This window comes from Anoplopoma fimbria, chromosome 15 (assembly GCF_027596085.1).
Source record: "Anoplopoma fimbria isolate UVic2021 breed Golden Eagle Sablefish chromosome 15, Afim_UVic_2022, whole genome shotgun sequence".
Classification (NCBI taxonomy): Eukaryota; Metazoa; Chordata; class Actinopteri; order Perciformes; family Anoplopomatidae; genus Anoplopoma; species Anoplopoma fimbria.
Genome location: NC_072463.1, coordinates 24,482,721 through 24,507,690, shown reverse-complemented (window position 1 = coordinate 24,507,690; position 24,970 = coordinate 24,482,721). Strand labels below are relative to the sequence as shown.

At 39.5% G+C, this 24,970-nt stretch overlaps 6 protein-coding genes across 6 annotated transcripts; all 6 read right to left on the bottom strand.

Moving 5' to 3' along the window:
• Window positions 1-1,809: 1,809 nt before the first annotated feature.
• Window positions 1,810-3,337, bottom strand: LOC129103040 (B1 bradykinin receptor-like). Its single transcript, XM_054613286.1, has 3 exons — window positions 3,311-3,337; window positions 2,812-3,054; window positions 1,810-2,214 (listed from the first exon to the last, which is right to left on the bottom strand). Exons 1-3 carry the CDS (start codon window positions 3,335-3,337, stop codon window positions 1,810-1,812), a joined length of 675 nt encoding a protein of 224 aa, XP_054469261.1.
• Window positions 3,338-4,099: 762 nt separating this feature from the next.
• On the bottom strand, window positions 4,100-7,128 carry LOC129103771 (B2 bradykinin receptor-like). The gene is made up of 2 exons (XM_054614363.1): window positions 7,049-7,128; window positions 4,100-5,911 (listed from the first exon to the last, which is right to left on the bottom strand). The coding sequence occupies exons 1-2, from the start codon at window positions 7,066-7,068 to the stop codon at window positions 4,855-4,857; spliced, it is 1,077 nt and encodes a 358-aa protein (XP_054470338.1). The 5' UTR covers window positions 7,069-7,128; the 3' UTR covers window positions 4,100-4,854.
• A 2,362-nt stretch (window positions 7,129-9,490) lies between these two features.
• On the bottom strand, window positions 9,491-10,268 carry LOC129103039 (B1 bradykinin receptor-like). The gene is made up of 2 exons (XM_054613285.1): window positions 10,224-10,268; window positions 9,491-10,138 (listed from the first exon to the last, which is right to left on the bottom strand). Exons 1-2 carry the CDS (start codon window positions 10,266-10,268, stop codon window positions 9,491-9,493), a joined length of 693 nt encoding a protein of 230 aa, XP_054469260.1.
• Window positions 10,269-10,720: 452 nt separating this feature from the next.
• On the bottom strand, window positions 10,721-14,320 carry LOC129103816 (B2 bradykinin receptor-like). The gene is made up of 2 exons (XM_054614420.1): window positions 14,230-14,320; window positions 10,721-12,535 (listed from the first exon to the last, which is right to left on the bottom strand). Exons 1-2 carry the CDS (start codon window positions 14,247-14,249, stop codon window positions 11,479-11,481), a joined length of 1,077 nt encoding a protein of 358 aa, XP_054470395.1. The 5' UTR covers window positions 14,250-14,320; the 3' UTR covers window positions 10,721-11,478.
• Window positions 14,321-17,027: 2,707 nt separating this feature from the next.
• bdkrb1 (bradykinin receptor B1) lies at window positions 17,028-18,879 on the bottom strand. The gene is made up of 2 exons (XM_054614638.1): window positions 18,808-18,879; window positions 17,028-18,140 (listed from the first exon to the last, which is right to left on the bottom strand). Exons 1-2 carry the CDS (start codon window positions 18,817-18,819, stop codon window positions 17,028-17,030), a joined length of 1,125 nt encoding a protein of 374 aa, XP_054470613.1. The 5' UTR covers window positions 18,820-18,879.
• Window positions 18,880-22,477: 3,598 nt separating this feature from the next.
• On the bottom strand, window positions 22,478-24,689 carry LOC129103896 (B2 bradykinin receptor-like). The gene has a single exon (XM_054614532.1). It carries the CDS (start codon window positions 24,627-24,629, stop codon window positions 23,601-23,603), a length of 1,029 nt encoding a protein of 342 aa, XP_054470507.1. The 5' UTR covers window positions 24,630-24,689; the 3' UTR covers window positions 22,478-23,600.
• Window positions 24,690-24,970: the final 281 nt, after the last annotated feature.

Sequence of the window (24,970 nt, the reverse complement as noted above, 5' to 3'; positions counted from 1 at the left end):
AATAAAAGACTTCTAAAGTTAGTTTCATAAGAAGGCCTAAATGCAGGTCATAATAAAGGAGGGGAGGACAAAAATAAACATTAATACATAAATCAACAATAAATGTACAAGCAAAGAAAATTACCAATGTGAGGCTTAACTGCACCATCAGGAAAAAAACGTGGTTGGCTCCCCTAGCGTCTTTGTTTAAAAACTAAAATAAATAACAACACATTAATTAATTAATTAAAGGAAACTTTACAAAATATCATTTTTACAAAAGAGACTGGAACACAGTCCCCCTGATGGTGTTTTTTTTTTCTTTTGTATTAATGTTTCTCAAATATTCCTATTTGCATTTGTCAGATTATTAGCAAAACATTTTTTTTACTTAATCCAATTCCACACCAATGTCAAATTTCACATTAGGCTGATAAAAAAGGAAAACATTTTTTTGTGTGAACGCCTGTGTATTTCCGTCTCAGATGAGTCATAGTGTCTCTTGTGAAAACATTTATGAAGTGATTCATGAAACACCTTTTTGGTGGAATTCTAATGTCAGGTTGAGGCAAGAAAGATCTGGCCCACGCAATTTTCTCACCAACCTCCTCCTCCTCCTCCTCCTCCTGTTCTTGTCAATCTGACCGAGGCACAAGGGGACTGAGAAAAGTGAGGTTGGACATCGAATCCAGTTGAAATTAATCTGTGCTGACAAGACACCAATATAAACACAAATAAACATCTGGACAACTTGCTCTGTAGATAACTCACTCTATATTCCTGAGTGAAAGAAAACACTGATTCCTTTTTCTGTGTGAACAGGGCAAGTGCAGCACAAAATGTATAGCCTTCTTCCCTGTGCAAAATATAGCTTTCAGTCTTTTCAGAGAATGTGGAATGAGGCATAGATAGGGGAATGGGATGATTACAATAGTGCATATGCATAAACAAGATTATAACAAGAAGGCCAAGAAAAAGCCTCACAGTAATTTACTGTAATTTTTCATGTTATTAGATTTTGATGTTTAGGCTACTGGAAATGGATATCATGTTGGAACACACAAGAGACCAAATGGCTGACCGTCTATGAGTTACACATGAATACCTCAGATGTGTATTTTTTAAAAGAAGATTTATACTGCTAAATGTCAAACTTCATCTTTTTAGTTAGATGTTAGTGAAAAATCTTTGTTGATTGAAAAATTGTAATAATACAGTGTGGAATCTTAAAAGACATGCCTGGACAAGCACCACAAAGCTGGGAGTTACAATTTCATAGTAATATTTTCGCTGTGACACTTTAACTAGAAGAACGAGTTTGAGAAGGAGGACTAATAAACCAGCTTGGTAAATATATCTCAGGTAAACTTTGGGACGTTTCCAACTTCTTCTCAAGTCTTTGTGTAATCATGTCTACACATGTCTTTTGTGTAGTTGATGACACAAATACACAAAAGTAGCTTAAGCAATGAGTGTTTATACTTAAGAGGAACTTGCTGTGTATGTCACAACTTAGCTTGCATAATATGAACTGCTTTGTGGAGTCATTTCAATGAAACTGATTCAGATACATATCTAGACATAAGTGTCTTCATGAAGACTGTGAACATAAACTCTGTTTCCATGTCTTCTAGAGATTACAGCCATTATCAAGTTGTGTCAATTATTTAGCAAAGAACAACATTAAACATCCTCTAATGGTGCTGTTTGACAATATAACAGCATTAGTATTATGTTAAGTCTCATGAAAAAACAACTTGAGCATCATATCCTGTATATTGCATCGCTTTTTCCATAAGCAGCAACAGAAGTGGTGGATATTAATAGGAGTCACATCCAATCCATTGCATTAAAAATGGCCGCAGCCTTGATTTGCTCTGCTCTGTTAATGTAAGTGGACACAACAGAGCGTTGATATATGGTCATATCTGATCCTCTGCGATGATGTTGCGTCCTCATGTAGATGGCGCTCACTTTCCTCCTAAAGTACTGCCCTGAGAAGACATACAGCATTGGGTTCAGGGCACTGTTGACTCCTATATCTAGAGTGTGGAACCAAAGCTTCTCGTCCAGCGCCTGGACATCACAGAGTGTGTCGAGGAAGGTGAAGACCTGGAAGGGACCCCAACACAGTAAGAATAGTAGAGTGACGGCATACACCAGCGCTGTGGCCTTTGTGTCATTAGTGTCATGAAAAGCAACACTCTCCCTCCTCTGAATCAAAGCCTTGATTATTACATTACATTACATTACAGTCATTTAGCAGACGCTTTTATCCAAAGCGACTTACAGGAAGTGTATTCAACATAGGTATTCAAGAGAACTACTAGTCACCAGAAGTCATAAGTGCATCTCCTTTCTTAAACAAGCATCTCAAAGTATAAACCAGAGCAAAAGTATAGTGCAGAGGCAGATTACTACGAAAACAATAATTGCAACAGACTAATCCGAATATAGTAAGTGCTACAAACTACTACGAATAGGATAAGTGCAGTAAACAAATACAAATTCAATAAGTGCAGCGAACTGATACGAATACAGTAAGTGCAGCAACTAATACGAGTGCCATAAGTGCTACGAGGAAGGCTCCGGGTAGTACTTCCTGAAGAGGTGAGTTTTCAGCCTGCGCCTAAAGATGGACAGCGACTCTGCTGTCCTGACGTCAGTGGGGAGTTCATTCCACCACTGAGGGGCCAGGACAGAAAAAAGCTGTGACCGGGTGGATCGGCCGCAGGGACCTCTGAGCGACGGGGCAACCAGTCGCCCCGAGGCAGCAGAGCGAAGTGGTCGGGCAGGGGTGTAGGGCTTGACCAAGGCCTGGAGATAGATTATGTTTCCACTGCTGAAAACAATGACCAGAACAGGGAGTAAAAAGCCCACCACATTCATCAGAACCTGATGAGCCAACTTCCAAGAGCTGTCATGACTATAATCCAGTATACAGGACATTGTCTCGAACTCCTTGATGAACTTCACCTTCCTGTGAACCATTGTTGGTATGCTCAGTACGACCGCTAATATCCATAGGATGGAGCAGATCAATCGGCTCTGTGTGCAGTCTCTAATCAACCTCTGCTATGTTCAAACAAGCACAGAGCACAAGCTCAGCCAAAAGTTTTTTTTTGTTTTTTTTACAAACAAGCTGAAACAAAAGTTGTCTTTATTCTGTTTAGTTTGTTCTTGAAAAACCCAGAGGACCCTGCAGGCAATGAATCAGAAGAGAGAGGAGGACAGAGGACAGGAGGAATAACTGTACTGACTGATGTTCAGTCAGGAACACTTGCGTCATAGATTTGATCCATTTATTGTAACAATGGAAATACAGTTATACTTGGCGGTGGGTCTCCGCTATTGACATGCTCCCTGGATGGCCAAGCAGCTACTAAGCCAAAACAGGGAGCACCATACATAACTTACCATAACTGGTAAGAGGCCCCGGGGTAGACCCAGAACACGCTGGAGAGATTATATATCTCGTCTGGCCTGGGAACGCCTCGGGGTTCCCCAGGAGGAGCTGGAAAGTGTTGCTGGGGAGAAGGACGTCTGGAGGACCCTCTTAGCTTGCTGCCCCCGCGACCCGGCCCCGGATAAGCGGAAGGAAATGGATGGATGGATGGGAGCACCATACATAAACCCCCCGGTCTACAGAAATGAGCCTGAGGTTAGAATTTAAATTCCATTTCGACAATTGTTATGTAAGGTTAGCGCTATACTAGAAAGGGGTGGAGGCTGGGGTGGAGGAGGCAAAGCTTTGCCAGTGGTATGGTCGTAACGCGTTGGTGTAACAAGGATCAGTGAGAAGGGAGTCATATTTAAATGGACTGCCTTTGGTGAGAGTGAGCAGTGATTGGTGTGTGGCCGATTAGAAGCTATGATTCGATCGGCTGGCTGCCAGCTGGTTACAGCTGGGGGAGTATGACTTCCGTGTCCTGCATGAACTAATGCTAAGTTTCATTATGTGCTCTTTATAAACTTAACTCAAAAATGTTTATTTTATGAACATTTTAGATTTGTTTCCAGTAAGATCTTAATAACTTCATATAGTGACTGTGCTGTTGCTGCTCTAGAAACAATATTTAATTATGTTAAAAATATAAATACATTTGAATTGGTGCAAGTTTATTCATAGATCAGCATGCGTATATGCCACTCCAGGTTAACATTACATTAATGATGCAAATAGTTTCACAATTGAAACACAGAGGTTATTCCATCAACAGTGATGTTTGTTCAAGCTGTAAAGAAACACCAACATGTACTCACTACTCTTCACACCATTGTGACTTTGAATAGTAAAACAACCTCTATATTATGTCATGTAAATGTATGAACAGTGTGTAGGTGGCTATTCTGTTATGTTAGCTCTCTGGAGTAAAAAAAAAGGTTACATGAGTTCCAGCGTCAGAAAGAGATAATTACACAGTTATAAATTATGGCAGGGTTTGTTTTTGTGTGTTTAACATTAAAACGTATATAACAAGACAGTTAGAGCAACACTGTACAGTACAGAGAAACAGCTTCACACACATATCCTGAGACATGCATGCAGGCGAGAAAGAAAACAACCTACCATTAGGGTGTCATATTAAGACTTTAAACCGTTGCTGTTACACAGAGACACAAAGTCTGTTTCCAGCTTGTCTGACATTACTCCATTTTAGTGGTTTGCGCCCATTACTTCTGCACTAAAACAATCTGTTAGTGCTGTTTGTATGTTTTGTATGAGGTCTGAAATAATTTCTAATGAAACAACAGTTATAGGGCATAAGTGTTAGAATGAAATATACGGTAAATTGAGTCACAGGTTCTCATCGAACAATTGTACATCACTGAGTGTGTTGAGAGCAAACAATCAAATATCTAACAGTTTAATTATCAGCCTGAGACATTCTCAGTACGAACACTTTTCCACATGTTTGAGCGTGTCGAAGCGGTGCTGAGGGGCATTGTTCTGGTAAAGCTCCACTGCTTGAAGAGTTCCCTAACTTTTTTACGGAAGTTTTTTCCTACAATAACGTAGAGGATGGGGTTAAGAACACTGTTGAAGAAGGCTAAATACATGAAGACGAGTTTGCAGATAGTTAGGATGGCTTTGAAGGTACACCCTGTCAGGACTTCAGCATACTCGAACAATTCGAGTATCTTAATCAGGTGGAAAGGCACCCAGCAGATCATAAACGCCAAGAGGACCGCCAGCATCAGATTGGTGGCCTTGTGATCCACCTTCTTGGTGTTTGACCCAACAGTTAACCTGTTATTCAGTGCCTTAATAATCCTGAAAGTGCAGAAGGAAATAATGCAAATGGGGATGATGAAGCTGAACATCATCAGCATCGCACCAAACACATGCTGTACAGCGGTACTTGGGTAAACCAATTGGCAAAAACTAGCATTTGAGGCAGGGTAATATTTTACTTTCCTGTAGACGAGTGTTGGTATACTCAGGAACAAGCCAAAACACCATACCACCAAACAGCCCAGTTTGGCATATTTTGGCCGACGCATTCCCTCATGGGACAGCGGGTGCACCAGTACCATATAACGATCTATGCTAATCAGAACGAGGAAGTAGATGCTGCAGTAGGCGTTCATGTTGATGGCGAGGGTGATCAGTGGGCACAGGGGAGCAGCAAAGGGCCAGTTGAAGTTTTTGGCTGCATACACTGCCCAAAATGGCATAAAAACCATTAGGAAGAGGTCAGCAGCGGCCATGTTGCTCAGGTAGATCTCAGCCATGGTGCAGGCCTTCTTATGAAGGCAGAAAACCATCAGTACAAACAAATTCAACACGATTCCCAGCACAGCGATGATCAGGATATACACTGGGATCACATTGACGTTCCATTCCTTCAAGTCTGTTGGATGACACTCAGTGACATTTGTTTTGTTTTGGTCCCCATTCATAACCGCAGTGGTGAAGTTAGCAGGGATGCTTTGGAGAGTTAGAGAAAAAGAAACGAGACAAAATATCAAAACAGACAATGTGAAGGTGACTTTGACAATTTGTATTAGCCAATTTGCAAGTAGATCATCAAATTCATAATTATTCTGTGTTCTGTCCCTTATGAGCTGATGAAAATCATTTCAAACATTTGTTAAGGATTAATACATTATTTCATTTTGTGAGCCAATGCTTTACAAAATAATGAAGACTGGGCTAATAAATAATGCAGAGGGCAGGATGTGTACAGAGGTGGGACACTAACAGGACTACCATTGTGCCTTAATACATTTTTAGAATTGGAATGATTCCAATTAGTAGCAAGATCATTTTCTTAAAGATTCATGCTATTTCACGGAGTGAAAGTGCAAAGAAAAATCACTTGTACAAGCAATGAAAAAGGTTACAAATATTCTCGACAAAAATGTTTCCCCAAACACCTTATGATGAAAGTAAGAAATAAAGGAATGATATCTTAATAACATGATTAGGTGCCATAAACTACTGTTGCATTTGTTAGGTACTTTTTTCTTTTTGTTCATAAGCCATAAACGTGCAATTTCAACTGATATTCCTTTTAATATAGTATTCAAATATGGCGTACTGCATACATGATACTATTTGTTTAATGTAATACTTGAATATTTATGTAGACAAAACAAAAATGTTTTAACAGTTTCTAAATCATTTTCTGAAACATCAAAAGCAGTTTTAGGACATTTGTATTTGTTGAACACAACAGCCTGTTCCCCCACTATGGTTGAACTTTTTATTGTGTATTTATTTTAAAGGTAGATCCTGTATCTTAGTTAAATAGCAGTGTAGAAATACTCTGTAACAAGTCATGCTTTCAATTTATAAAAGAAAAAAGAGTAATCTATTAGTATCAAAATATACTTATAGCACAAAAAGTGAAAGTACTCATTACTGTATGTGAAATAGCCCATTTCAGAATAATGTAAATTGTATTATTGGATTATAATTATTGTTGCATTAATTTGCACTACACTTTAATGTTGATGCTGGTAAAGATGAAGGTAATTTAAACTACTTTATCTGCTTTATCACAGGCAATGTTATAAAGCACCTAGTATGGTAATATCCAGGCCAAACAAAGATTAAACATACCTTGTAGGCAGTAGAGTCATTCTTTCTGAGGAAGTCCAGATGTGAAATGTTCAGACACGCTGCACTGCTCCAGTTCTCCCTTCTACTATTTTGTCTCCGATTCACTCTCTTAAATGAGAAAGGGCAGACAAATCTTTGCATGCTGTTTTGTCCCCTCCTCCAGTCTCTGGTTTCTATTTTTTTAATCCAATCCTCTAGTACCACTGTATATGCACCCTGTCTGTAGTAGCAATGTATACACAGCCTGTCTGTCGGTTTGCAGTAAAGTTTGTGTCTACATCAGTAAAGAAATGTTATTATCTCAGAGATGTTTATCTTTTAGCATTTTATTTAAAGGTGCTAAATTTGAAATTCATAGCTATCTATCTATTGCCTCCACACGGCTCTCATCATTGAGACGACTGAGCCGTTGGCTCGCAGCTAACAATGCTAACATTGCTGACATTTTAAACAACAGCAAAAGTGCTGACAAAGCTTAAAGCGTTATCCTGGTGGTTGCTATGCTTCCGTGAAGACGCCGACAGTAGGGCAACGTTGTCATCTGTTACTCCCATTTGAGTGCTGTGCAGAGCAGCTACCACAAGCTATTTTTGAGGCATGTTATGAACTTATTAAATAGTGACAGTAGAGTGATGACAGGACAAAGCTTCTGTTTTATGACCTTTTTTATACCCATGTAACTCGGTGACACTAAATGCACAAGACCCAGAATAAAACTGGATCCAGAGACTACTATACCGACGATATTTATTTTATTGACAATGCATGGAATAAAAGACTTCATAAGTGAGTTTCAAAACAAGGCCTAAATGCAGGTCATAATAAAGGAGGGAAGGACAAAAATAAACATTAATACATAAATCAACAATAGATGTACAAGCAAAGAAAATTACCAATGTGAGGCTTTACTGCACCATCAGGAAAACCGTGATTGGCTCCTCTAGTGTCTTTGTTTTAAAACGAAAAGAAACAAGAACACATTAATTAAAATGATTCATAAACTTTTTGGTGGAATTCTAATGTCAGGTTGAGGCAAGAAAGCTCCGGCACACGCAATTTTCTCACTAACCTCCTCCTCCTCCTCCTCCTCCTCCTCCCCCTCCGCTTCCTGTTCTTGTCAATCTGAAGGAGGCACAAGGGGACTGAGTCAAAACCCAGAGGGAAATGTCAGTGTCATTCCATATGAGAAAAGTGAGGTTGGACATCGAATCCAGTTGAAATGAATCCGTATTGACAAGAAACCAATATAAATACAAATAAACATCTGGACAAATCGCTCTGTAGATAACACACTCTATATTCCTGAGTGAAAGAAAACACTGATTCCTTTTTCTGTGTGAACAGGGCAAGTGCAGCACAAAATGTATAGCCTTCTTCCCTGTGCAAAATATAGCTTTCAGTCTTTTCAGAGAATGTGGAATGAGGCATAGATAGGGAAATGGGATGATTACAATAGTGCATATGCATAAACAAGATTATAACAAGAAGGCCAAGAAAAAGCCTCACAGTAATTTACTGTAATTGTTCATGTTATTAGATTTTGATAATTAGGCTACAGGAAATGGATATCATGTTGGAACACACAAGAGACCAAATGGCTGACCGTCTATGAGTTACACATGAATACCTCAGATGTGTATTTTTTTAAAGAAGATTTATACTGCTAAATGTCAAACTTCATCTTTTTAGTTAGATGTTAGTGAAAAATCTTTGTTGATTGAAAAATTATAATAATACAGTGTGGAATCTTAAAAGACATGCCTGGACAAGCACCACAAAGCTGGGAGTTACAATTTCATAGTAATATTTTCGCTGTGACACTTTAACTAGAAGAACGAGTTTGAGAAGGAGGACTAATAAACCAGCTTGGTAAATATATCTCAGGTAAACTTTGGGACGTTTCCAACTTCTTCTCAAGTCTTTGTGTAATCATGTCTACACATGTCTTTTGTGTAGTTGATGACACAAATACACAAAAGTAGCTTAAGCAATTAGTGTCTATACTGAAGAGGAACTTGCTGTGTATGTCACAACTGAATAAATGTTTGTTCAGATTTCAAGATATACCGTACAAAGGGAAATATGAATGTAATTCTACAAAGTACAAGGGAGGCCACTTTCCTGTGTTAGCTTGCATGATATAAACTGCTTTGTGGAGTCATTTCAATGAAACTGATTCAGATACATATCTAGACATAAGTGTCTTCATGAAGACTGTGAACATAAACTCTGTTTCCATGTCTTCTAGAGATTACAGCCATTATCAAGTTGTGTCAATTATTTAGCAAAGAACAACATTAAACATCCTCTAATGGTGCTGTTTGACAATATAACAGCATTAGTATTATGTTAAGTCTCATGAAAAAACAACTTGAGCATCATATCCTGTATATTGCATCGCTTTTTCCATAAGAAGTAATGGAAGTGGTGGATTTTATGAGGTCACATCCGATCCATTGCATTAAAAATGACCACAGCCTTGATTTGCTCTGCTCTGTTAATGTAAGTGGACACAACAGAGCGTTGATATATGGTCATATCTGATCCTCTGCGATGATGTTGCGTCCTCATGTAGATGGCGCTCACTTTCCTCCTAAAGTACTGCCCTGAGAAGACATACAGCATTGGGTTCAGGGCACTGTTGAGAAAGGCCAGATACACTGAAACCTGGCCTCCTATATCTAGAGTGTGGAACCAAAGCTTCTCGTCCAGCGCCTGGACATCACAGAGTGTGTCGAGGAAGGTGAAGACCTGGAAGGGACCCCAACACAGTAAGAATAGTAGAGTGACGGCATACACCAGCGCTGTGGCCTTTGTGTCATTAGTGTCATGAAAAGCAACACTCTCCCTCCTCTGAATCAAAGCCTTGATTATGTTTCCACTGCTGAAAACAATGACCAGAACAGGGAGTAAAAAGCCCACCACATTCATCAGAACCTGATGAGCCAACTTCCAAGAGCTGTCATGACTATAATCCAGTATACAGGACATTGTCTCGAACTCCTTGATGAACTTCACCTTCCTGTGAACCATTGTTGGTATGCTCAGTACGACCGCGAATATCCATAGGAGGGAGCAGATCAATTGGCTCTGTGTGCAGTTGTGATAGATTGATTTTATTAGAAAATGTTAAAAAGGTTAACAGGGTAAATTTAGTAGTTAATCTATGATCGACTTGTTGAGCCTTTTTGAGAGAGGACACTGGGGATTGGTTAGTCATGCCTGCAGCGGCCGGAACGGGGAGCTCACGGCCACGATGCCTCGTTCTCAATGAATGCTGTTGTTTATTCATTTATATATGTTTTTAGGAGGGAATGATTTAGTCATGATGAAGAACAGAGTATTAATAAGAGTTGTTCCTCATAGTCATGAAGTCCTAAATATACATATCCCTACCTGAAGGCCACTGTAGTTCTCCGATATGCTAGGAAAGCGAGGGGTGAGCGGAGAGGTATTTAGTTGGTTTCAATCTGCAACACACCACTAGATGCCACTATATCTTTCACTGTTACTTTAACTTGGAGACACAAAACCAAGAAAAGATCTATACCTTTTTTTTTTTTTTTTTTTTTTTACAAAAATCAGAACAAATATGTTAGATTCCGATGTCAAACTTGAATATATTTGTCAAAACAAAAAACAAACAAATGAAATCATGCCTTTATACTGTCACATTGGTGCAAGTTTATTCATAGATCAGCATGCGTATATGCCACTCCAGGTTAACATTACATTGATGATGCAAATAGATTCACAATTGAAACACAGAGGTTATTCCATCAACAGTGATGTTTGTTCAAGCTGTAAAGAAACACCAACATGTACTCACTACTCTTCACACCATTGTGACTTTGAATAGTAAAACAACCTCTCTATTATGTCATGTAAATGTATGAACAGTGTGTAGGTGGCTATTCTGTTATGTTAGCTCTCTGGAGTCAAAAAAAAGGTTACATGAGTTCCAGCGTCAGAAAGAGATAATTACAGTTATAAATTATGGCAGGGTTTGTTTTTGTATGTTTAACATTAAAACGTATATAACAAGACAGTTAGAGCAACACTGTACAGTACAGAGAAACAGCTTCACACACATATCCTGAGACATGCATGCAGGCGAGAAAGAAAACAACCTACCATTAGGGTGTCATATTAAGACTTTAAACCGTTGCTGTTACACAGAGACACAAAGTCTGTTTCCAGCTTGTCTGACATTACTCCATTTTAGTGGTTTGCGCCCATTACTTCTGCACTAAAACAATCTGTTAGTGCTGTTTGTATGTTTTGTATGAGGTCTGAAATAATTTCTAATGAAACAACAGTTATAGGGCATAAGTGTTTATACGGTAAATTGAGTCACAGGTTCTCATCGAACAATTGTACATCACTGAGTGTGTTGAGAGCAAACAATCAAATATCTAACAGTTTAATTATCAGCCTGAGACATTCTCAGTACGAACACTTTTCGACATGTTTGAGCGTGTCGAAGCGGTGCTGAGGGTCATTGTTCTGGTAAAGCTCCACTGCTTGAAGAGTTCCCTAACTTTTTTACGGAAGTTTTTTCCTACAATAACGTAGAGGATGGGGTTAAGAACACTGTTGAAGAAGGCTAAATACATGAAGACTGACATGCAGATAGGTAGGATGGCATTGAGGGTACACCCTGTCAGGACTTTAGCATACACGAACAATGCGAGTATCTTAATCAGGTGGAAAGGCACCCAGCAGATCATAAACGCCAAGAGGACCGCCAGCATCAGATTGGTGGCCTTGTGATCCACCTTCTTGGTGTTTGACCCAACAGTTAACCTGTTATTCAGTGCTTTAATAATCCTGAAAGTGGAGAAGGAAATAATGCAAATGGGGATGATGAAGCCGAACATCATCAGCATCACATCAGACACATGCCCTACGGTGGGACTTGGGTAAACCAATTGGCAAAAACTAGCATTTGAGGCAGGGTAATATTTTACTTTCCTGTAGACGAGTGTTGGTATACTCAGGAACAAGCCAAAACACCATACCACCAAACAGCCCAGTTTGGCACATTTTGGCCGACGCATTCCCTCATGGGACAGCGGGTGCACCAGTACCATATAACGATCTATGCTAATCAGAACGAGGAAGTAGATGCTGCAGTAGGCGTTCATGTTGATGGCGAGGGTGATCAGTGGGCACAGGGGATCAGTAAAGGGCCAGTTGAAGTTTTTGGCTGCATACACTGCCCAAAATGGCATAAAAACCATTAGGAAGAGGTCAGCAGCGGCCATGTTGCTCAGGTAGATCTCAGCCATGGTGCAGGCCTTCTTATGAAGGCAGAAAACCATCAGTACAAACAAATTCAACACGATTCCCAGCACAGCGATGATCAGGATATACACTGGGATCACATTGACGTTCCATTCCTTCAAGTCTGTTGGATGACACTCAGTGACATTTGTTTTGTTTTGGTCCCCATTCATAACCGCAGTGGTGAAGTTAGCAGGGATGCTTTGGAGAGTTAGAGAAAAAGAAACGAGACAAAAAATCAAAACAGACAATGTGAAGGTGACTTTGACAATTTGTATTAGCCAATTTGCAAGTAGATCATCAAATTCATAATTATTCTGTGTTCTGTCCCTTATGAGCTGATGAAAATCATTTCAAACATTTGTTAAGGATTAATACATTATTTCATTTTGTGAGCCAATGCTTTACAAAATAATGAAGACTGGGCTAATAAATAATGCAGAGGGCAGGATGTGTACAGAGGTGGGACACTAACAGGACTACCATTGTGCCTTAATACATTTTTAGAATTGGAATGATTCCAATTAGTAGCAAGATCATTTTCTTAAAGATTCATGCTATTTCACGGAGTGAAAGTGCAAAGAAAAATCACTTGTACAAGCAATGAAAAAGGTTACAAATATTCTCGACAAAAATGTTTCCCCAAACACCTTATGATGAAAGTAAGAAATAAAGGAATGATATCTTAATAACATGATTAGGTGCCATAAACTACTGTTGCATTTGTTAGGTACTTTTTTCTTTTTGTTCATAAGCCATAAACGTGCAATTTCAACTGATATTCCTTTTAATATAGTATTCAAATATGGCGTACTGCATACATGATACTATTTGTTTAATGTAATACATGAATATTTATGGATACAAAACAAAAAACTTTTAACAGTTTCTAAATTATTTTCTGAAACATGAAAAGCAGTTTTACGATGGTTGAACTTTTTATTGTGTATTTATTTTAAAGGTAGATCCTGTATCTTAGTTAAATAGCAGTGTAGAAATACTCTGTAACAAGTCATGCTTTCAATTTATAAAAAAAAAAAAAGTAATGTATTAGCACCAAAATATACTTATAGCACAAAAAGTGAAAGTACTCATTACTGTATGTGAAATAGCCCATTTCAGAATAATATAAATTGTATTATTGGATTATAATTATTGTTGCATTAATTTGCACTACACTTTAATGTTGATGCTGGTAAAGATGAAGGTAATTTAAACTACTTTATCTGCTTTATCACAGGCAATGTTATAAAGCATCTAGCAAGGTAATATCCAGGCCAAACAAAGATTAAACATACTGTCGGGTAACAGAAGTTGATGAAGCCTGAATTACTGCTCCAACTCTTTTTTCTTATTCTATATTAAATACCTATTGGAGTCTCGATGAAGTTTGAAGAAAACACTGGAAACAGACAGGCAGAGTTCGATGCAATAGAGTTAATTCTTTAAGCAAAGAAATAAACCCGAAAAACTCTTATCATCCAGTTGTCTGTGCAAGCTACCTAATGCCTATTATTCTCTTGCATGTTGTCATTTCATATAGGCTGAACTTTGTATTGCATGTAGTCATTCTCATAGGCTGTGTGAGTTTAGGCCTTCTCTTTTTCTGCATGTCGTAATTTTGGTGAGCTGAAGAGTGTGTGTCTGTGTTCACCCAGCTTTACTCTTCCCTGCATGTATGCTGATGTCTGTGTGCGTGTGCGTGTGTGTGCGTGTGTGTTTCAACAGCTCTTAGTCTTTTACTAAATAAAACAGGTTATATCTTAAACCATGCAAATCACTCTATATTCACACTCATTTCAGTATGCAGATGCCCTATATATATATATAAGTTTCCAACATTTAGTTATATTCAAACATTTAGATAATCGATAGTGATTAAACTCCAACAATACCTTGTAGGCAGTAGAGTCATTTTTTCTGAGGAAGTCCAGATGTGAAATGTTCAGACACGCTGCACTGCTCCAGTTACCCCTTCTACTAGTCTGTCTCTGATTCACTCTCTTAAAAGTGAAAGGAAATTATATGAATCCTGTCCGACAATTCTTTTGATGGTGTTTTGTCCCCTCCTCCAGTCTCAGGTTTCAATTTTTTTAATCCAATCCTCTAGCAGCAGTGTATACACATCCTGTCTGTAGCAGCAATGTATACACAGCCTGTCTGTCGGTTTGCAGTAAAGTTTGTGTCTACATCAGTAAAGAAATGTTATTATCTCAGAGATGTTTATCTTTTAGCATTTTATTTAAAGGTGCTAAATTTGAAATTCATAGCTATCTATCTATTGCCTCCACACGGCTCTCATCATTGAGACGACTGAGCCGTTGGCTCGCAGCTAAAAATGCTAACATTGCTAACATTTTAAACAACAGCAAAAGTGCTGACAAAGCTTAAAGCGTTATCCTGGTGGTTGCTATGCTTCCGTGAAGACGCCGACAGTAGGGCAACGTTATCATCTGTTAGCCCCATTTGAGTGCTGTGCAGAGCAGCTACCACAAGCTATTTTTGAGGCATGTTATGAACTTATTAAATAGTGACAGTAGAGTGATGACAGGACAAAGCTTCTGTTTTATGACCTTTTTTATACCCATGTAACTCGGTGACACTAAATGCACAAGACCCAGAATAAAACTGGATCCAGAGACTACTATACCGACGATATTTATTTTATTGACAATGCATGGAATAAAAGACTTCATAAGTGAGTTTCAAAACAAGGCCTAACTGCAGGTCATAATAAAGGAGGGAAGGACAAAAATAAACATTAATACATAAATCAACAATAATTACATAAATCAAATAATTGCAAAAAGAAAATTACCAATGTGAGGCTTTACTGCACCATCAGGAAAACAGTGGTTGGCTCCTCTAGTGTCTTTGTTTTAAAACGAAAAGAAACAACAACACATTAATTAAAATGATTCATAAACTTTTTGGTGGAATTCTAATGTCAGGTTGAGGCAAGAAAGCTCCGGCACACGCAATTTTCTCACTAACCTCCTCCTCCTCCTCCTCCTCCTCCTCCTCCTCCCCCCCGCTTCCTGTTCTTGTCAATCTGAAGGAGGCACAAGGGGACTGAGTCAAAACCCAGAGGGAAATGTCAGTGCCATGTCAAACGAGAAAAGTGAGGTTGGACATCGAATCCAGTTGAAATTAATCTGTGCTGACAAGACACCAATATAAACACAAATAAACATCTGGACAACTTGCTGTGTAGATAACTCACTCTATATTCCTGAGTGAAAGAAAACACAGATTCAGTGCATATGCAACAGTGCATATGCATAAACAAGATTATAACAAGAAGGCCAAAACAAAGCCTCAAAGTAATTAACTGTATTTGTTCATGTTATTAGATTTTGATGTTTAGGCTACTGGAAATGGATGTCATGTTGGAACACACAAGAGACCAAATGGCTGACCGTCTATGAGTTAGATATACCGTACAAAGGGAAATATGAATGTAATTCTACAAAGTACAAGGGAGGCCACTTTCCTGTGTTAGCTTACATAATATAAACTTTTACATTACATTACATTACAGTCATTTAGCAGACGCTTTTATCCAAAGCGACTTACAGGAAGTGTATTCAACATAGGTATTCAAGAGAACTACTAGTCACCAGAAGTCATAAGTGCATCTCCTTTCTTAAACAAGCATCTAAAAGCATAAACCCGAGCAAAAGTATAGTGCAGAAGCAAATTACTACGAAAACAATAATTGCAACAGACTAATACGAATATAGTAAGTGCTACAAACTACTACGAATAGGATAAGTGCAGTAAACTAATACGAATTCAATAAGTGCAGCGAACTGATACGAATACAGTAAGTGCAACAACTAATACGAATGCAATAAGTGCTACGAGGAAGGCTCCGGGTAGTACTTCTTGAAGAGGTGAGGTTAAAGATGGGCAGCGACTCTGCTGTCCTGACGTCAGTGGGGAGTTCATTCCACCACTGAGGGGTCAGGACAGAAAAAAGCTGTGACCGGGTGGATCGGCCGCAGGGACCTCTGAGCGACGGGGCAACCAATCGCCCCGAGGCAGCAGAGCGAAGTGGTCGGGCGGGGGTGTAGGGCTTGACCAAGGCCTGGAGATAGGAAGGAGCTGTTCCTTTCACTGCCCTGTAGGCTAGCACCAGAGTCTTAAACTGGATGCGAGCTCTTACAGGGAGCCAGTGTAGAGAACGGAGAAGGGAAGTTGTGTGGGAGAACTTGGGGCGATTGAACACCAGACGTGCTGCAGCTTTCTGGACGAGCTCCAGAGGTCTGATGGCCGACGCCGGGGTTCCGGCAAGTAGTGAGAAAAAAAAAAATGACTGTAATAACATAAACTGCTTTGTGGAGTCATTTCAATGAAACTGATTCAGATACATATCTAGACATAAGTGTCTTTATGAAGGCTGTGAACATAAACTCTGTTTCCATGTCTTCTAGAGATTACAGCCATTATCTCTGGTTCAATTCAATTCAGTTTATTTTGTATAGCCCAGAATCACAAATTACAAATTTGCCTCAGAGGGCTTTACAATCTGTGCACAGATGGTTGACACATGGTTGTGTCAATTATTTAGCAAAGAACATTAAACATCCTCTAATGGTGCTGTTTAACAATATAACAGCATTAGTATTATGTTAAGTATATTACATCGCTTTTTCCATAAGCAGCAATGGAAGTGGTGGATATTATGAGGTCACATCTGATCCATTCCATTAAAAATGACCACAGCCTTGATTTGCTCTGCTCTGTTAATGTAAGTGGACACAACAGAGCGTTGATATATGGTCATATCTGATCCTCTGCGATGATGTTGCGTCCTCATGTAGATGGCGCTCACTTTCCTCCTAAAGTACTGCCCTGAGAAGACATACAGCATTGGGTTCAGGGCACTGTTGAGAAAGGCCAGATACACTGAAACCTGGCCTCCTATATCTAGAGTGTGGAACCAAAGCTTCTCGTCCAGCGCCTGGACATCACAGAGTGTGTCGAGGAAGGTGAAGACCTGGAAGGGACCCCAACACAGTAAGAATAGTAGAGTGACGGCATACACCAGCGCTGTGGCCTTTGTGTCATTAGTGTCATGAAAAGCAACACTCTCCCTCCTCTGAATCAAAGCCTTGATTATGTTTCCACTGCTGAAAACAATGACCAGAACAGGGAGTAAAAAGCCCACCACATTCATCAGAACCTGATGAGCCAACTTCCAAGAGCTGTCATGACTATAATCCAGTATACAGGACATTGTCTCGAACTCCTTGATGAACTTCACCTTCCTGTGAACCATTGTTGGTATGCTCAGTACGACCGCGAATATCCATAGGATGGAGCAGATCACCTTGGCATAGAGTGTCCGTCTCAGCCACCTGGCCTTCATGGTCTTCACAAGTGCCAGGTAGCGGTCAACACTAATCATGACCATGGTGTAGATGCTGGTATAGAAATTGATGATGATGATGGAGTTGACCAGTTTGCATAAGGCATCTCCGTACGGCCAGTTAAAGTCATTGAGGATGTTCATCGCCCAGAAGGGGAGGCCACACAGCAGAATAAAGTCAGCCAGCGCCAGGTTGCTCAAGTAGATCTCCGCTACTGTCAGTCGATCCTTGTGAGCGAAGAACACCGCCAGGACAAAGCTGTTAAAGACAAGGCCTAGCAGGGATAAGGTGAAGATGTACGGGGGAATGATGGAGTGGACGAGTTCCCATTCTTCAGAGATCGGAGACTCTGATGGACCGGATGGGGAGAACGCACTTCTGTTTTCAGACCACAGTGTTGCCTCAGATACAAGCGTCATTGGGTCCATGGGCTAGGAAACAAATTCATTATAAATAAATCATCAGTAAAATCCTGTTATCATATTTAAAACACATTATGTTATGTTAGTACCCCATCAGAGATAAAAAAAAAAAAATCATATTTATATTTATTTATAATATCCAGGTAACACACAATAAATCAAATAAAAAACGTTTTAAAATAGTATGAAATGATATAGTTTGAACAAAATGACATGGATGCGGCTGAGCTGGTGGTGGCAGTAACAGTGCAAACAACAGCAATAGTGCTTACAGGGGGGAACCAAAGGGTGGGTCCTGGGTTGGGACGTTATCAGTGGTAACCACCGTATGAGCATAGTGCAGAGACTCACATACACTAATATGTACACAGGACTGGACAGGCTACGTAAACAAAGCACAGCAAAGCATGGATAACAACTCACACAGAGGTAGTGTGACTGATTCTCTGCTCAAGATGACATTACTCGATAAAATCTGTACATTTTAAATGGTTGTTTGCTGCTATATGAATGCTCTGAATTCGGAATTCATCACTTTTAACAAGTTGATTGATTTCCGTTTAGTTTAACCACACAAATATTTACCAAAAGAAGCTACATTAATTCTCTGTAGCACCTGCTAGAAAATTGACGCCCAAAACAAAAAAAATAGGATGGTAAAGTAAAATGTTCTTACCGTTCGTTTCATGAAAATGTTCCTCTTATGGTCAAAATGATACCAGACTCGTCTGGAACAGGCTCATGTGTGTACACTGAGCTCCTGGTAAGAGTACACAGCAAGTCAGTAGAGAGATCTGTTACGGGGGTTTTTGTATACAGTTGCATTCTTCCAAACCCTTCGCCAAGAAGTTCAATATATCAACTTGTTTATGAAAAAGTCAAAATTCGGACAGTGCTCATAGAGTGACGAGCTGAAACTACAGTGCACAAAATGTGTTATGAGAGTGTTCAACTTCATAAGCCATACTGCTGACTATTAAAAAAAGATCAAGAAAGATAGCATTGCCTCGTTATTATTACAAACCTTAAGCACAAAGGGAAATGTGGAACCCATCCATCTGTTTTAACTGATTAAAATAATATTTGCCGCTTTATACAGTCTGTAATACCCCTGTCTATGCTTTGATGTTAAGAAATAAGTAATTAATGTTTTGCTTTTGGATTTCTAAAAAATGTCACTGATTATCTACAGTAATAACATGTTTGCTTGAATAATTAGATTAGATTAGATTAGAAAAACTTTATTTATCCCAAAATGGGCAATTTCGTTCACAGTTTCCCGTCTCACATAATAAATTACTTAATAAAATAAATACAATAAATAGCAATAGGAGATAGACAAAAACATATATCAAAGGCAGTCCAACACACACATTTAACTCACAATTCATTTCAACCCGTCAGTAACAACCACCCTGCCCCCGGAAACACCCAGCAACACTGGTGTGCTCTCCACCTACTCCTGACTTTTGTCATCATTTAGTAACCTGATGGTTGCAGGGATAAAAGAGTGGGAGTACCTCATTGTTCTTGTCCTGATTGAACAGTAGCGCCGCCCTGAAGGCATTAGTTTAAATTCTTTACTGAGGACATGGTCAGGCTGACTGATAATGCATTTAGCTTTCTGGACTGCTTGTTTGTTCCACAATGAACTTATGCTCTTGAGCTGGATGCCAGTGATCTTAGAGCAGATCTTCACAATTTTATTTAAACTATTCATGTCCTTCACTGACAGACTTTTAGTCCAGCATATGAATGAAAAAGTTAAAAGACTCTCAATGAAAGATTGGTAAAAAATTCTCAAAATAACTTTAGAGACACTGAAAGAGTTCAGCATTCTCAACAGGTGAACTCTTTGTTGTCCCTTTTTAACAATTACCTCAGTATTTGGATGAAATTTAAGCTGGTTATCAAATACTGTGCCTAGATATTTGTAGGTGTCTACAAGTTGGACTTCCTCCCCATGGATGACACTTGGTTTGAGCGCTCCCTTCACTTTCCTAAAATCTATGACTAGCTCCTTTGTTTTTTCTACATTTAGATCTAAGAAGTTGTTATCACACCAATTAACAAACGATGTCAAAGCAAGGCCATGGCTGCAATGTGGACCTTGGAAAAGGGACAGCAACGCAGTGTCGTCTGAGAATTTAGCTAGATAACTTCCCTGTTGAGAGGACCTACAGCTATCTGTGTACAAAATGAACAACAGGGGTGAGAGTACGCACCCTTGAGGTGAACCAGTATTCGATGTAATGGCCTGGGACAAGTGTCCATTTACAGAGACCCTCTGAGTTCTGTCTGTTAAGAAGTTTAAAAGCAACAACAGTATCTGATGGGGTAACTCAAACTCAGCAGCTAGTCTCTCAATTAAAATATGTGGCTGCATCTTATTGAAAGCAGAAGAAAAGTCTGCAAATAACAATCTAGCATGAGATCCAGGCTTTTCTAAATGTTTATACATTGTGTCTAAAAGGAAGAGTTTTGCATCATCTACACCTTTCCCAGTTTGATATGCAAACTGCAATGGGTCAAGTTTACCACTGACCAGGGACATGATTTCATCCTTAATAATTTTTTCAAAAATTTTCATTACTAAGGATGTAAGTGCTACTGGTCTGAAGTCTTTTAGCTCTTTGGGATTTTTTGATTTCGCTACTGGTATTATAGTGGAGCTCTTCCATATCTGAGGTATCTGGCCTTTCTTAGCACACATATTAAAGAGTGGAGTAAATACCACACTGAGCTGGTCAGCACAGTAACGCAGTGTGCGTCCGCAAACAGCATCAGGGCCAGCAGCTTTCATAATATTTACTCTCTTAAACAGAGTTGTTACTAGTTCCTGGGCTATCACAATGTCATTGTGAGGGACAAGAGAGTCCCTCCACATAGAAATGTTCTCAGAGAAATCAGATGATTCAAAACGTGAGTAAAACATATTAAAAACATTTGACAAATCAGGGACATCAACACCTTTAACCGTTATTGGCTGCCTGGATTCACTAGAGTACTGATTTATGGATGCCATTGACTTAATTCCCCTCCATGCAGCTCTGAGATCCCCCCCACTATACCGTTCTTCGACCTTCTCTCTATATTTCATTTTGGCCTTCCTAATCTCTTTTTTCACTTCCTTGGAGACAGCTTTTTTCTCCCAAGGGTCCCCAGTGTAAAATGTCCTCTTTTTCTTATTTATCACTGATTTAAGTTCTTTAGTAACCCATGGTTTATTATTTGGGTAATGGACAGAGATCCTGGTTGGGATGACTGAGTCGACACAGAATGTAATGTATGATGAAACAGTATCTGCTAGTTCGTCAATATTATCTGTGCTATCCTGAAAACAGTCCCAGTCAGTGCACTCAAAACATGCTTGGAGAGAGGAGATACTGTCCTCCGACCACATTTTCACCGTTCTCTCCTTGTGTTCTAAGCGCATGAAGAACGGTTTATACACTGGCATGAGGTAAACACTGTTGTGATAAGAGGCCCCTAGGGCAGGCATGGGTATGGAACGGTAAGCTCCACCTATTGACCCATAGCAGAGGTCAATAGTGGTGTTTTTCTGTGTGGTGCTGCAAGTTACATATTGTTCATAAGTTCTCAAAGTTCTACCCAAGTCACATTTATTAAAATCCCCCAGGATGAATTTGGGTGCGTCGGGGCAAATTTCGTCCAGTTTGTGTGTTGTGTCAGCGATCAGCTGACACAACACACACAAAAGTGATGCTTTTTGATGCAAAAGTGATGCATCCATATGACAATTTATGGTAAATGGACTTGTGCTTTGAGTGGTTGAAAGACTAGAAAGGCACTGTAGAAATGTATAGTACCTTTCTAGTCTTTCAACCACTCAAAGCGCTTTACACTACATGTCATCATTCACCCATTCAGACACATTCTTATACTGATGGCAGGGCTACCATGCAAGGTGCCACCTGCCCATCACGAATAAAAACAACTAAACTTCACAATCACACCCATAGCAACAATCTAACTCAAGCTGATGAATTGGTAACAATAACAAACTTGATATGGCTTAAACCCAAAGCACAATCAAAGTCGACAGAACACAAAATATAAACACATTTTTTCGTCTCTATGTAGTGGGAAATGACTATGATCTGCAGCATCCCTTTTATGGTCACAATGATAACAGTCAACTTGAATTCTTCAGTCCATTAAGGCATTCTGAAAGGGAATCAGGATCATTGTCATTAAAGCAACAATCCTTTCCTATACAAACAAAGAGTCCATGCTTCTAATAGTAATAGATACTGCTTTATTCAAGACAAAACACACACAAACACACATAAATTGTTGAATTATCTTGTAAAAATTATTATCTTTGTCTTCTGAAATTCAAAAATGCTTTGTGCTTGATATATGGTTAACTCAATTTTACCGATAGTGCATAAGCAAAATATATATTTCACTCTCTACATACAGTGGCAGCATGACACACAAACTCAAACTTCTAAGAAAAACAACTCCTTCCCTGATACTTGCTATACAAACAGAAACAGCCTCAGATAACACCCACAAGTTAAACTTTGTAAGGCAACCAATGGTTTTGTTTAGCAAGTACAACAAAAGTGGAAATGTTCTAGTGAACTACTGTTACAGTCCAATAATTATAATCATATGACAGCAATATCAAGATTGACAAACACAACACAATACAGTATAATGCCAAATGCTAGTCAATGTTAGTTCTGGAGGTTGTAACAAGATATACTATGTTAATTTGCCATCTTTAGAACTACTGGATGGTAAAATGTATCACCGTTCCAGTCTTTATGCTAAGCTAGGCTAGTAGGTTGAGGGCTGTAGTTTCAAATTTAGCCTACAGACATGAAAGGGGTAAAAACTGTATTATCCAACTCTTGTCAGGAAAGCAAATAAGTGTATTTTCTGAAATAAACTACTCCTTTAAGTGACATTTGGTTAGAGGAAGAGTTGGCAATCTTCTTCAAAATCATGTTTGTTATATTTATTTTAAAAAAGTCATTAGATCTCGGCAGCAAGTAATAAATCAAATTAACTGAAAATTAATAAATGTGGTACCTGTGGTCTAATTGCTAATAAGCGGAGTCTTCCACAAGATGCTAGGTTGACAGTCATAAGTACTACCAATAGCAATGTTAGTTGTTTACATTCATCATGAAATTTTAACCTATATGTTGATTTCATTTGGGGGGAGTGGCTTCGGAAGAAATCAGCGTTGGTGACTTAGCAGCTTTAGCACAGTTTGGAGCTGGGGCTGCTAGCTTCTTTCATTGGAAATATGTTGGCAACACTGGGCTGGGTTTTAGATAATTTGGAAATCTAGCGTACTCTTGCTGGTTTCTCAAGATTACCAGCCCTAGTTTTAATGAATAATCGTATGATGTGACTTACCACCTGTTATATAAACTGATTTCTTAAACAGCTGTTTTTTTTTCAAACTTTTTTTCTATATGTGTTGTTGATTTAGATTTTGGTGCTCTCAGTTTGTTTAGTTGAGTTGAGATTGGCATTCGAATGGCCAGACTTCTTCCACTCCCTTTTCCTCCTGAACAACACAAGTGTAAACACTTCCCTTGCCCTCTGCTTAAAGTGTTTCCCCACAATCACATACAGGAAAGGATTCAATGAGCTGTTGCTGTAGCCAAGGTAAGTAGCAATCTGGTTTCCAATGTCCAACACGTACGCCCACGTACATCCAGAGATGACTTCATAATGATCCAAAGTGTCCAAGAAGATGAGAACCTGGTAGGGCAGCCAGCAGAGAATGAACACAGCCAGAACAACAAGAACGAGGTACGCCGCCTTTCTTTCCACACTGCCTCTGCTGCCTTTTCTCATCTTTTGGCTGCTCTGAAGGACTTTAGTGATGTGGTAACTACAGAAGGACACAATGGGAACAGGGATAAGGAAGCCTACTGTGCTGACAGTCATGTTGTAGCGCAGTCTCCAGCCTTCATGGGGATACGCTATGTAGCATGCATCAATGCCCAGATGAGGGAAGAACTGAACGGAGCGGAAGAGCATAGCAGGGAAGCTGAGCAAGACCCCTGCAATCCAGATACTGAAACAAATCCCACGAGCCCAGAAGGCCCGTCTCTCCCTCCCCTGGGTTAGAGGTCTAGTGAGGACCAGGTATCTGTCCATGCTCACAAGCGTAAGAAACAGCACACTGCAATAATAATTCATCCCAATGACAATGTTGATAAGCTGGCACATGGCCTCGCCAAACCTCCAGTGGAACTTGTCGACAATGGTTGCTACCCAAAATGGAAGGCAGGAAACCATGAGGAGATCAGCTGCTGCCAGGTTGCTCAGGTAGATGTCGGCCACAGAGCTGCGCCGCTTCTGGAGACAGAACACACATAGCACGCAGGAGTTGCCGATCACTCCAAGGATGCAGATGATGGACATGTAGGCAGGCTGCATGGTGTAAACCCAGTCCCATGCATCTGTGTGGTTGCAGACGAGCTCAGCTCTTGCGGCACTCTCCATCAGTAATGTGGATCACTGTGAAAGCTGTTGCACAGTAACAGCTGTTTTAAAAGGTAGAGAAATGAGGTAGTGTTCAAAACTAATACATATACCAGTGAAACCTTTTAACTGTGTCAACAAGGGTGTATTGTCCGTGTCTCTATACCTTCACATCCTGATTAGAGTTCCAAAGTCAGAAGGATAATTGATTTTAATGGAGTGTTTGTGACTTAATGGTGGTTTATCAGTCAGAGCACACAGCGCTCACATGCCGACGTCAAGGTAGGGAGTCTAAGCAACTGTGTGAAACATGTCAGTGATTGAAACAGAACCCAGGCCACACATTCAAACAAATTCAGATT